General features: G+C 43.1%; 1 protein-coding gene across 1 annotated transcript in view; it reads right to left on the bottom strand.

Moving 5' to 3' along the window:
• Window positions 1–798: 798 nt before the first annotated feature.
• Window positions 799–13,631, bottom strand: part of dmgdh (dimethylglycine dehydrogenase) — a 39,377-nt gene continuing 26,544 nt past the window's right edge. The window contains exons 6-16 of the mRNA XM_063210189.1: window positions 10,297–10,545; window positions 9,631–9,829; window positions 8,023–8,192; window positions 5,976–6,129; window positions 5,544–5,709; window positions 4,818–4,948; window positions 4,115–4,332; window positions 3,351–3,508; window positions 2,915–2,974; window positions 2,204–2,338; window positions 799–1,479 (exon numbers count right to left, since the gene is read on the bottom strand). Coding sequence (XP_063066259.1) covers window positions 1,267–1,479; window positions 2,204–2,338; window positions 2,915–2,974; window positions 3,351–3,508; window positions 4,115–4,332; window positions 4,818–4,948; window positions 5,544–5,709; window positions 5,976–6,129; window positions 8,023–8,192; window positions 9,631–9,829; window positions 10,297–10,545 — 1,853 coding nt within the window. The 3' untranslated portion in view covers window positions 799–1,266. The remainder of the gene's footprint in view (window positions 1,480–2,203; window positions 2,339–2,914; window positions 2,975–3,350; window positions 3,509–4,114; window positions 4,333–4,817; window positions 4,949–5,543; window positions 5,710–5,975; window positions 6,130–8,022; window positions 8,193–9,630; window positions 9,830–10,296; window positions 10,546–13,631) is intronic.

Genomic DNA, 13,631 nt, shown 5'->3' with positions numbered 1-13,631 from the left:
TAAGCATAGTGTGGGTCTCTTTCCTTCTCTCCACTAAATGCGGAAGAAGCCGCTCTTGAACTAGCCAATCCAATGGCGTTAAAGTTCCTTCCATCCCGTTGACCAACCAATCGGATGAGTAAAGTCAAGTTGGAGAGCCGAGATGTGTTTGTTTCCTGCTCTCGGGGTTTTGCACTGCCCTGGAGTCATATGACTGTAATTGAATGATTCTCTTGTTATCTTACAGATACAACCTCTGGCTCATTCTACATTACGCAGCGCAACAAAGCGTCTATTTTTGGAGAGGAACTTTGCTGCATGTGACGCACCTGAGTCGCATCCCCGTAGCCAAAATGCGCATTTCTGGGTAGCCTACCACGCCCATCGCTAACTCTTTAACACTAACATGCCATACTCCCTCTGGAGCGTGCCTTAGTGACCTATGAAATAGATTGTTGTTGTTGGAAATGAAATACTTAGGCTTTTGAAGCAGCGACACAAGAGTTTGACAAGCTGTTCACAGGCGCTCCCTGGCTCCATCTGGTGGTGTAGAAATAAAACCTAAACCTACATGCCATCAAGACATAACATGCCTGTTTTTTTAATTGCATGAATCATGATAGCCCTCTTCTTCAAATTCGATCTTCCTGCCGGCTGTGTGTTGCCTGTGTGGCATCATTTTTTAATGTTTAAAATCCAATAAGCAATGAATTATTTCATTGTAATTTAGCATTTGGCTCGCATCACTGTCACAATGTATCCACAGCTAATCACAGGTCAAATGTATTCACTGGAGAAATGTATACAGCAAAGCTGAAGATCTTTTTTGTGAAACTTTGTTTTTATTATGTAACAAGCAATTGCAGCGGCAATTTTATTTCTTTGTATATTCACAGTTTTTTACAATACAGGCACAGTCTCAATATCCAGCAAACAAGCACAGTCACTTATAAATCAATCACTTACATGCTATTTATCCATACAACACACATTCTTCACAATTTGTTTAAAAAACATCAGTATAAGTGTCATTTTGCTTTACAGCATCATGTGCAGCTATTTCTTACTCCTTCACATATTGTTGGTCCATGAGACTGGAGGGCTTTTTTGCACAATGAATTAGGGCATCCCTTGTGTTCTTAAGGCATAGTAGGTTTAACGTAAGTGATGGTGTGAGTGTAACGGAGGCTAACTAGCACATAGTTGACGAGATTGCACGTTCGATCCCCGAGGGGGGTGAACAGGTGCAAGATGACCTCCGTCACATGAGCAAGGCGCGCGGTCGACCTATACTCTGCTCTTGGATTTCTTCTGCAGGCGGGTCCTGGTGGGCTCGGTCAGGACCAGTGGTTCCTGGATGACCATGGCCGGGTACTTTCTGTTCAGGAGCTCCACCTCCACCTTCTGGCCCACGTTGGCCAGGGCCACGGGCAGGTAGCCGAAGCACAGGCTCTGGCCCGCAGTGTAGCTGAAGCAGCCTGACGTGGTGTTGCCGACCACCTGCAGAACAAAAGCAGACACTTGATGAGAACGGGGCACGAGACGGTCAACAGGAAGCATAGGTCCTGATAACATATTTATTTGGCACACAACATCAATCAGTCAGTCAATCAATCAATCAATCACTCAATCACTCCAAATGAATGTATTCAGTATTTCACAATATCCCATTTAAAAAGTTGAGATTTCAGTCCTGGATTAGATAATAAATCTTAAAGGGACACTGTGCAGGAAATGGTCAAAAAAGGTACTGCAACTATGCTGCTTATTGAAATTGGGCTGCCTATTGCCAAATTTGGTCTTTACATGAAAGGTTACTAAGTATTAAACAAATATTTTCTAGTATGGTCCAAGTACAGTCATTTTTGCAGCTAAAAATGGCTATTTTTGGAAATTCAAAATGGCTGACCATGGAGAAGATCCCCCTTTTCATGTATGAAAAGTGCGATTTTTCAAGTCATAATGAATACTTAGACTTTGAAGCTGGTGGTAAGTATTCATGAAAAAGGTAACATTAGTGAATGGGCAGCATGAATTCTGGAAATAAACAACTAAACATTTCACACAGTGTCCCTTTAAAGTGTCCATGTAATATGCTAAATCATTGAAGCTGCTTGTGGTATAGAAGCCATCTGTTAGCTTTCACACTTTATTATGATGAGTATACGATTAAGTAAGTCCATTCAAATCTGTCCACTGTCAATGTTGGTAGGTTTGTGCTCACCTTTCCATTGAGCCAGATGGTCTCGTTGCCCTCTGGGTCGATGTCATCGGTGTCCACTGTGAGGTAGGAGAGCTTCTTCTTCACGCCCTCTGCCTTGATCTGCTGCAGGGCCTGCTTCCCAATGAAGTCTGCAGGCTGGAGCACACGCAAGCACAACACATTACAAGAGCATAACCCAGAAAAAGATCAGGTTGGTCAAGCCCATAACACGTGTTATTACTGTCTTATTACAGACATCGACAACCCCATGCATTACTTTACATGAATTACACTTAGAAACCGCTTTTATCCAAAGCAACTCACAGTTATTTACAGGGTATTGGTTATAGTCCCTGGAGCAATGTGGGGTTAGATGCCTGACTCAAGGGCACCTCAGCCATGGATGGTGGTGTAGGGAGAGGTAAGGGTGTGATTTGAACCTGCAACCCTCTGAACTTAAAACCACCTCAATAACTATTAGGCTATGGCTATAAGGTATTTTTATGGACATAGTCACACATAGACTTCACATAGACGATGGCACACAAGGAGTGTAAACTCCTTTCTTCAGCAGTCACACCCACAAGTTATTATTACAGATCCGGGCACAAAATATTTTGAGAATTAGGATTTCCATAGGACTGATTGACAAGTGTCAGTCCTCGGCATTAAGGCATATTAGAAGTGAGCCACACAAGGTTTCACCGAAACTTGGTGTGTACGTATGTATACCTTATTTAGTTTGATGAAGTAATCCAAACCAGCTTCAAATGGATTTGTGTCACAGTTCATCTGCAGAAAACAAAAGCATTTATTATTACTTTTTTAACCCGGTAAGACATTATAAATTTGTTGCTACCAGAACGGCAATGACTAAGTTGTAGTGCATGACTAAAGGCCCTGTGTTATGCCATAGTACCAGTGTAGTGCTATAGTAGTTAACTTTGTAATTACAGTGTTCCACTGGTGGAACGGCAGGCATTATTGGGCTACTGTACAGCAAATTAGACTTTAGTGTGCATTCTTGCACACTAGAATTAGTGTGCATATCAGTGTCTACTGTGGGTCAGGTTGGGATGCCTGTAACACTTCAAATCAAATGAACTCTTTAGACTCAATTTGACTACTGGGTAAGTCTTGATTTAGCACTGCATGGAGTGAGACTCACCTCTGCCCCCCAGCCTCTGAAGCCTTTCTCCAGCCTGAGGGAGTTCATGGCGTAGGTCCCGAAGTTATCGATGCCGTCCTCTCTGCCGGCCTCCATGATGGCTTTGTAAACGGTGGCCATGTGTGGCATGTCTATGTACAGCTCCCAGCCAAGCTCCCCTGGAACAGACAGAACAGAACACACCTCAGCACAGGGATGGAATGGGACCAGAAAAGGGCCTGGCATTTTTGCGTGTCCCCCTTGTGAATACAAGAAATCCAACAACTGCCCCTGAGGACTGTCGACCTGCCGGGAAATGCCCTGTATGCCAGATTACCAGTCTAGCCCTGCCTCACCACGTCCTCTCTAGAAATGTCAACTGCACACGCACGCACGCACGCACGCACGCACATTCGCACACGCACACACACACACAAGCGCATCAATAACTAAAGTTAGTGGCATATGCCCCATGAGCTGTCAGGAAGGAGCTTTTGACATATCTAATGTTCAGTAACTGGTAAGCTTCCATTACAATTTAATTCTCTATAAAGCATTGATTTAAAACTCCATAACATGCATGGTAAGCATATGGATGTCTACCTATATGATGTTGGCATACAATCCATGAAAATCATGAAAACAAAGTTGAGTGGTACCACGCACTGATGAAGGCTTGATAGCCGAAACTCGTTTGCTTTTTGGACATGGTGGTAATATAAATAAATAATGAGACACAGTTTGTGAGTGCGGATTTTTCTTCCTTAAGATTAACGTTTACTTACCTGTGTAAGATATCCTAATGGCTCTGAGGTCAACGCCAGCCATGTTAATTTTTTTGCAGTGCAGGAACTTGAAGCCTGCGTCGCTCATGTCTGCGTCTGTCAGCTTCTGCAAGACGTTTCTGGCAAACGGTCCAGCCACTCCGAGCACACCCACATTGTCCGTTATGTTGGAGATCTCCACATCATAACCACCGTCTTCTGCCTTTTGTTCAATCCACCTTGAAGTAACAGAAACGAGAGAATAGTATAAGGTTATTTTTGAGTCTTTGTATGGTTTTGAGGCCTTTAAGATAAGTCTTACACTATACTAATTTAAATACGTGTGTGCGCTTGTGAAATTACAATATTGGATTGAGGCTAAGAAGGAGAGAGTTGATGGCGTATATTCTTGAGGTAATGCGGATAACGGCCTTTTACAAGATCAAGTAAAACATGATATGACATGATATGACATGACATGACATGACATGACATGACATGACATGACATGACATGACATGATATGATGTGATATGATATGATATGATGTAACTACATGTATCAAGGTACAGTGCAAGTGCATAGTATATAATTAATATAATTGTTACTTAAAATAAAGTGTGACATTATATTATATTATATTATATTATATTATATTATATTATATTATATTATATTATATTATATTATATTATATTATATTATATGAATGAGTTGAGCTGACCTCAGGTCGTGCCTCTCCGACCCTGAGCCTGTGAGGAGGAGGAATTCCCCGGGTGCCGTTTGAGTGATGGTGACCTCTGCAAACACCCGTCCCCTAGGGGTCAGCATGTGGCTGATATTGGTCATGCCCACCTGAAACAACAACACAAACATGGAGTTTCATTTTGAGTTAGTTTGACTAGTAGAGTGGAGAATGTAGATTCTTTTAAAAATATGTTTGGGACAATTTGTGCCTTTATTAGACAGGACAGTAGAGACAAGACAGGAAATGTTTGGGGTGAGAAACAGGGAAGGGTCAGGAAATGACCCAGGCCAGTTCTCAACCTGTGTCCCCATGGACAATGTGCCCATATACTGTAGGCTATATGCTACAGCTACAGCATATTAGCGTTGCACCTTGCACGCCACTGTGCCCCCCAAATAACTTCATTTTGTAGCCTTTCAGCCATTATGGTGACAATAAAGTGAATGCTGGGGCAGGAAATGACTGGGGGAGAGATGGGGTTGGGTTGGGATTTCACCCAAACTGGGCTCAATCCTGGGTCCATGGACAGTCGCCCGTGTCTGCTACAGGTGACCAGAAAAGAGATACTTTATTGGTCTTTAGTTTCATTTAGGATCAATAAAGCACTCTTCTCCCTACTCTAAGAGAATTCAACCACATTTTTTATTATGGTCTAAAATGGTCTGTTGGTGCTGAGGTTTTGTATTCGTTTGTATATTCTACCTTGGGCATGGTGTTGGCGAAGAGATAATCCAGCAGTTTTCCCGAGTCCTTTCCTTTCACCACAAACTTCCCAAACGGCGACAGGTCGACCACTCCCACCTTCTCCATCACCAGCTTGCACTCCCTGCCCACCGGCCCAAACCAGTTGGTTCTGCGGAAGCTGGGACTGAATAACAGAGGATTAAAAACAAGTTAGTAGAGATATTAAATTAATCTGAAAGGAATTTAAGGAGATATGTCTACAGGAATATAATAATGAACTTATTTTAAAACAACTGTTTCTAAGTTTTAACTCTTCATTTTCTGTATTTGTCCAACTATTATTGTGCTTTTGGTATTGATTAGATTGTTTTAGTGTATGCAGTGAAGTGAAGCAGCACTCCTTAGTCAAGAGAGACCAAATTGTTGTTGGTGTTTTAGTATCAGACTCACTTGTATCCCTTTTGGTCACCGGGCTTGTAGAAGTAGTGTGGTTGTTCCCAGCCGGCGTGGAAGCCCATGGAGCACTGGTCCTTCAGCAGCTCGTACACCCCACTCACACGCTCTGTGGGGCGGCCAGCAAAGCGCTCCTCCTTGGGGTAGCCCACTAAAGCAGCGGAGAAATGGAAGATGAGAGAGACACATGAGGTTAAAAAAACAGTGCAATGACAATCCATACATATCCAAAACCCATTATCAATCATTCTTTATCCAGAGCAACTGGTGGAGGAGAATACAACTTTTTTGACAACAATGGCCCTGAGAGTAAACAATCATAAAGTAATGAAGATGAATCATAAACATATTACTTGCAAGTTTGGTGCAGTACAAATGTCTTTAATTTTTTATGTTTATTATCAAACAGGTGAATAATGCCTGAGCCAACCTGATGACGCACAGAGGCGAAATGCAATGTTCGATCTGAATAAACGAGCAAAAAGTGAAACAAGTGTGCAGCTAACATCTTTCTTTGAAAGTATTGAACACTCCTGCGTTCACCAGCACCTACAAAGTGTAGAATAACATTTAAATGCCACAAGCATGTCCATGTTAGTCTGCAACTGTACAGTAATAAATTTGAAGAAGACAAGCTGCACTAGCTTCATTTCATTTTTGCATTTTCATGTGTGCGTGTCCCGTCCTGTCCTGGTTGCACCAGATTCTGTCTTCCAGAAGAGCTGAGAACATTCTGCTTTGAACCAGCTATATTATTAATCAATTTCTATCAGACTTCTACTTGCTTCGCCGGCATAGAATGATAATGTTAAGTCAGTAGCTAGAGGCTTACAGAATCCTCCATCATGCTCATAATTAACGGTGGTGAAGTGAAACTGCAACTGATCAATGCATCCGCAATGTATAGTAAAAATCCTCTCCATTCCAGCCTTCTGGCCTTCCCTTCTACAATGCAGGGGTGAATTTCTCAAAACCAAAGTTGCTAACTACAGTAGCTACTTTGCTGTTTTCAATGCAAAATGCATTGAAAGCAACGAAGTAGCTAATGTAGTAAGCAACTTTGGTTTTGAGAAACTCACCCCAGGTTTGGTAAGTTGCTATAGAGCAGGGATGGGCAACTGGAGGCCCGGGGGCCTCCTCACTCAGTGCGACCCTTATGTAAATAAAACAGAACTTTAAAAAAAATAGCGACTAGATTTGTTTTAAACACACTACTGAATGTATCCATTGTAATTATACAGTGGGCCGATAGCTAACACTCTCATTCCTTCCAAACAATATCGACTGTCAGTGAGCAACCAACTGCACCTCAAACTCTGCGAATAACAGTCATATCCCTGGTTATGTGGTCCTCCGATGGTGGCGCTAAAAAAATGTGGCCCTTCTTATCATAAATGTTGCCCATCCCTGCTATAGAGCAAAAGGGAAAAGTAAAGAGTAGGCTAAATGTGCCCAATAAATTAAATCCATGACACATTCCACTGATGGTTTTATTGTCTGAGGATATTGTAGACTCCATTGAGGGCCCCAAGCACAATCCCACCACTTTCATTGAGAAAGTAATTCCCAACACAGTATATCAAAGGCTGTCAGCCATTCAGGGCCCCAGACAGCTGCTGCCTGTTGCCTAGCAACACCTGTTGTTTACTACCCAGGACACCTTTACCCGTAGTGGCAGGAGTAGGGCTACAGACAGACCAACTGAAATTTCACTGTTTGCAATACTTCACAGATTTTGTTTGCATGTGAAAAGTAGGCTATACTTGTAATGCACATTGTTCGACCCTGTTTTACAATTAATCAAAAAACCTTTACTACCATTGTAGGCTGATACACTACAACATTAAACACAGTCTTTAGTTATACTTCACAACTTTGTCATAATAAGCTTAGCCATTTTGGTCACAGGAAATGTATAACAGGAGCCCTGAACTCTATCTCCAACTGAAATTCTGCTGCATGCAATACTTGATACTATTTCATGCATATGACAAAGAAACGTCTCTCTGTCCTTCTCTGCTTGTGTTTTGTACATAGAACTCACCAACATTGTTGAAGCCGTAGGACTCCCTGGCTTTGTCACACAGGTAGGGCACCGTCACCCATTTGCCGTAGCGGTTGGGGTCGCACTCGATGAGATCGTAGGGAGGCTCGCCGGTGATGATCCAGTCGCTGAGGAACTTCCCGATACCTCCAGCATGAATGACTCCGTATCTAACACAAAGGCACAAATCACTCAGGTCAAGAGCAGCTCTGCAATTTGACACTTTCATATCACAAGGAAAAAGAAGTTCAGGTGATTTTAATGAAGCTCTGACGGAAATGGGTCAATGCAAATTCAATCCTTTTTGTTGAGCTTTGTGTTTCACTGTGACACAGAATGCCCCATTGCAAGGAAAACCAGTAATTAATGAAAAATCTTTCTGTAATCTACAATGAAAGTTGTATTGTATGGGACTTATTATTTATTAACAGGACCCATCTCCTTTTCTCTTCTTTTTTGTGCTTTTTTTGTCTAATGGCTTACGGACACTACTCCAAAGCGATCATGTCATTGTGTCACACAAAATCATGTTTTGCCCGTTCATTCCCACACCTAATATTGACCCTACGGAGCCTGGGATAGACCACATAATAACATTTTCATGGGACGTCAAGAAAGCCTTTGATCACTTTGCAAAGCGTTTCCTCACTTTATTAAGTTGCACGCTCGTTACAATAAAGCCTGTGCACATTTAACTAAATTCTGGACTCGTCTTACTAAAACCATGTGCTAACTGCTATTCAGTCTAGCCATATGTTATACCACGAGAGCAACATTTACTAAAGCGTGTCCACTATTTGTGAAACGTCCTCGCATCATTTTTAATCCTAAAAATAAATCATGATTGTTTAATGAAACGTTAGCGCATTCAATAAATTGTGGCCTCACTTTAGTAAATTGTGTGCACATGATGCAAAATGTGTGTAGCGAGGGCAGTGTTTTATCAACTCGAGCCCATTAAGTAAAGTGTACACACTGTTTACATGAATACACGGTTTAATAAATCGAGGGCACTCTTCGCAAAGTGAGCTCTCGTTTTACTGACACCCTAAATTGTCGTGTCACCTGTGACCGATTAGAAGCTCCTGACATGTTCATGCTGAGAATCAACATGCTTAGGTATCAAAAAGTTTGTTCACAATGGTAACCAAGTAAACCTTGTTTTTATTCTACGTAAACAGTGACAACAAAGTAAACATCAGCAGGTTCATCTGGGTCACAAGCAATAAACTAAAATAAACAAAGGGTATGCATGCGGGTCATTCACTGGTAAGCACTGTGGATCTGGTTCCTGCGGGAACCAGCACCAGCACATTCTGGTCAGCTTGAAAACACTGTACACAGGGCCGAATTAACTCACAGGCCAGATATGGCTGCAGTCTAGGGGGCCCCACCTGCCAGGGGCACCCCGATGGGTCAAAATAGGAAGACATTTTTATTTTATTTTAATCTTGTTAATACTCATTCTTGGTCGGGAATTATGATGTGTCTGCCTAATCGTGTTGCAGAATTTGTTTTCCGTGGGGGGGCCTAGATTAACCTTTAGCCTAGGGGCCCCAGCCTAGGGGCCCCAGCCCTAACCGTACGAGACTACTAATGGAGACTAACCCAAAGCCGATGGCGGTCCAGTAATTGCGAGCCCCCTGGTGAGGGCCGACCATGGGCGACAGGTCGGGGGTGTAGGTGATTGGGCCAGCCACCACGTTTATGATGTCAGCATCCTTCAGAACCGGCACCATCTCCATGGCCATCTCCACATGGTCCATGATCCTGTCCAGGTCGGACTCAAACAGCTCCTTGCCGAAGCCTGTGGCAATAGAACAGGACATGATGAAAAAAAAACAGTTACAAAAGGATGTAAAGTTCTGTTTTAAAAGAGAGAGATCACTTGAATTTGTGATTGCTGAACTAAGTGATGTATGCAAGCATTTCAATTTGGTCTATTGGTCTGTTATAGCCTTATTGTCACCAAACTTGTAATGAACAAGTCGTAAGATGTTACCTAAGGCTCTCAGTAATGTGATATCAATGTTGTTATGGTGTAGTTGAGTATTTTCAGCAAGGAATGAGTAGGCCTGTCGACTAGCCCATCTGCAGCAAGAGGCTACGCAACATTAGCAACTTGAACATGTATTTCAGGGCATCTTCACTAAATATTTTATGTAAAGGCACAGTGTTCTTTTCATATCTTTCTATGTAGGCCTACTGTGGCTGGTAGGCCAATCGTATCTGCATATCTTTTCACATTTCACCTGAAGAGGGTGTTCCACTGACCTGGTGGCACTCCGTCTCTCACCCAGGAGTCCTGCAGCACCATCTTGGCCTCTTTCTCGTAGGGGCCAAAGAGCAGGCCGTCCCTCTCCTGACGGAGGTAGTATGACCCCTCAAGGTCACGGATCACAGGCAGCTCTGTTTTCAGAGCCTTGACCTCTGGCACAGTTGCCGTGACCACGTACTGGTGGTGGACAGGAATGGTGGGGTGTTGGAAACCAATCATCTCGCCCAGCTCTCTGGCCCAGAAACCTGTACAAGCAAAAAAAAAGAGAAAACAAACAAAGGAAGTTATTAGGGTTGTTAAAAGGCAGCATTTACATACAGAGGGCTGTTGGGCCTGACAGTAGCACGGTAAGACTGCAGAGGTTTGACATCTAGCTGCTGTTTTGTAAAATGTGTTGAGAGAGAGGATAAAATGGCTGCTTTAGTGGGTGATAGCATAAAACTTCAGGTGCTGGCCCTGCGGTGGCTCAAACGGTCGGGCACTGCACACTGCTACGTGGGCGACATTTCCCGATCCTGCCCTGTCTCTCTCTCTCCCACTCATTTCCTGTCCCATTCTTCACTGTCCTGTCCGAATAAAGTTGAAAAATATTTTGTTTAAAACTTCAGGTGTTCATCAGTGTTCAGAATAGCAAGTCTTGAGTAGAAGTAAGAAAATCCAAGGCACTCTGAAGCTCCCGATCCATTCAATAAATGCTCTAGCATCATTGTGGACGGCAACATTTACAAAGTGAGACAATACAATTACTGACTGTGCATCACAATATCATGAAAGTATGCAATGGTTCATCCTGCAGTCAGGATCATTGATAGAGCTGAATGGGAGAGGATGAAAGTGAATTACATGTTTCCAGTGTCTGCAAACCAACCATGTATGCAATAGGCCATTTGCATATGACATCATACACGTTTGAACAAGTTGCCTCCCGTGGCATACAGTAGACGTAGTAGCGTATATATTTGACACAACTACTTTCTGTGTGAAACAGGCAGACGTATGTACCTGCTTCATCAAAATGGAACGCCACGGTGAAGGCTAATCATAAAACCCCAAAGCAGACCTTCCCAAAACACTATGTCAGCTGACATGCCCCCTGAAGTTATCCTGATGGATCGGCCACTTCCTCTGCATTGCTGGGGTGAAACACAGTGGAGCAGAGTCAGTAGGAGGCGCCATCCTGGCTACCGCACAGTTGCATTAAAATGGCTTGGCCACTGCAGTTTGAGGTGGTGGGCGGCGCAACGCTAGACTATTCTGCGGCCAGGGGTGAATGAGTCCATGACTGTACACCAGTATCTCTCTCCCACACAAGATAAAATGACAGGGGGAAAAAAGATAAATCTTACTCTTGCGTAATATAAAACAAAACTCTAAACGTGATCTAATGGGCCGCTCTCTGCATTCTACAGTGAACTGAAGCAAAATGTGACTGGCTGAGTACTGAAACATGAAACAAAAGGGTAATTCCACGCGCTTCTGCTTTTTCATCTGGTGCATCGACAGGAGAGAGGCAGGAAATCTTGACTTTAGAGACAACACCAGAGCAGCACAGATGTAATTCTTTGTGTTTTTTAATTTAAGTGCACACTTAGTGCACTTAAGTGCTACAGTGTTGTCTCTATACTGAATCAAGTAGGTAGCAGGCTTCACTCAGGTTTCTTGATAACTTTTAAGGGTGCTGTCCCAAATGAATACTTTTTTCGGCGTGTGCCTTCCTCAGTGTGCAACACGCCGAAACGTGAGGAAGGCACACACCGAAACGCGTCTGTGCACAAAAAAATAAAGAAAAAAATTGATGCAAGGTGCGCCCCCCTTTTCTTTGTCTCTATACTGAAACATGAAGTTTGACAAAAAAAAAATAGCGATACATGGGCTACTGCAAGTTATTAAGACAAAACAAAGTCTGTTTCTTGAATATGTAAAAATGTTTTGTCTGTTGCATAATTTCCAAAACATGTAGTACGCAACCTTGTCCTAAGACTTGTTGTGGTGTAAATGTACTTGAATATGCATGTTTATAATAGGTAGCTTATCTGCTGAGGGTGGCTCCTGTTAGAACTCAATGACATATTAAACATCACCGGTAGGCAAGTCAAGGCTTAGGCCGGAGCCAAGACGAAGTAATCTTAAAGGGCCCCACTCTCAAGGCATACAATGTAAGGGGGTCCCAATTCTTACCCCCACCCCTTTTTCCCTGGGCATGGGACAAGTGATCCATTTGCCAAGTGATCCATAACTGCCAAATAATGGTCAAAAGTCAAATCTGAGCTGAATATTTTTGGATACATCTTCATCATAGCAACCAGCTATCAAATTGTGGAAGATACCCCTGTTATACTTCTGGCAAAAGAGACCAAAACAGAAACTATTGAAGTCTGTTTTCTGAGTTCCACACTGTGGTGAGTTAAGGTGTTCTAGAAGTAGTGGTTAATACACCGCGCTCTTCCGTGTGGTGCGTCTCCAGTTGAATAACTTTGGTGGTGAAAAAGTGGATCGCACTCGGGTTCTTCTTTTCTTCTTTTTTATTTGTTTATTTACATAGCAGCAGACGTGTAGACAAACGTTTCGGCTGTTGCCGACGAAAGTTAAGGTGTTCGGCCTTTATAGGGCAGCACTGTTTACTGGTTTATGAAAGCCCAGTATTATAGCCCCATAATGCACGCCGTTCTGCCACTAGAACTCACTGAATTCACTGAAAAGATTTTACTACACTACTATATTATTACACAGTGCCTAGTAAATGCATTACGACTTGGTCCTTGCCATTCTGGAAACAGGCAGTTTATAACAGGGCCGGTGTCTTAATGGGTTAAGAGGCTCTGTACACCACATGATCAGGTCCTCTCCTCCTCCTCTGCTGACTTCCAAGCTGCCTCCCAAGTGAAGGGGACAGAGAGGCTACCCTTGACACAGAGAGGCCACATTTCATGGGTGTTGCAGTGATACATGCATACATGAATCTGTGATACCTGAGGCGCGCGCGCGCGCGCGTGTGTGTGTGTGTGTGTGTGTGTGTGTGTGTGTGTGTGTGTGTGTGTGTGTGTGTGTGTGTGTGTGTGTGTGTGTGTGTGTGTGTGTGTGTGTGTGTGTGTGTGTGTGTGTGTGTGTGTGTGTGTGTGTGTGTGTCATGCGTGCATGCTTATGTACGTAAATGTGTGTGTGTTTGTGTCAAAGCTGGCTACAGATATGTGGGCATGGGTTGTGATTGGCAGTTGTGTCAACCAACACTCCCCCTAAATCTGATTGGTTCAACTCAACTGAACTGGGAGTGGGTTGATTTTTTTTTACAAGCGTGTATGTGGAGCCAGGGTGGGGGATTTTTTTTTGCCCC

This window comes from Engraulis encrasicolus, chromosome 11 (genome assembly GCF_034702125.1).
Source record: "Engraulis encrasicolus isolate BLACKSEA-1 chromosome 11, IST_EnEncr_1.0, whole genome shotgun sequence".
NCBI classification, from domain to species: domain Eukaryota; kingdom Metazoa; phylum Chordata; class Actinopteri; order Clupeiformes; family Engraulidae; genus Engraulis; species Engraulis encrasicolus.
Note: the sequence above shows the minus strand (reverse complement) of the source record. Positions and strands in the feature narration are given on the sequence as shown.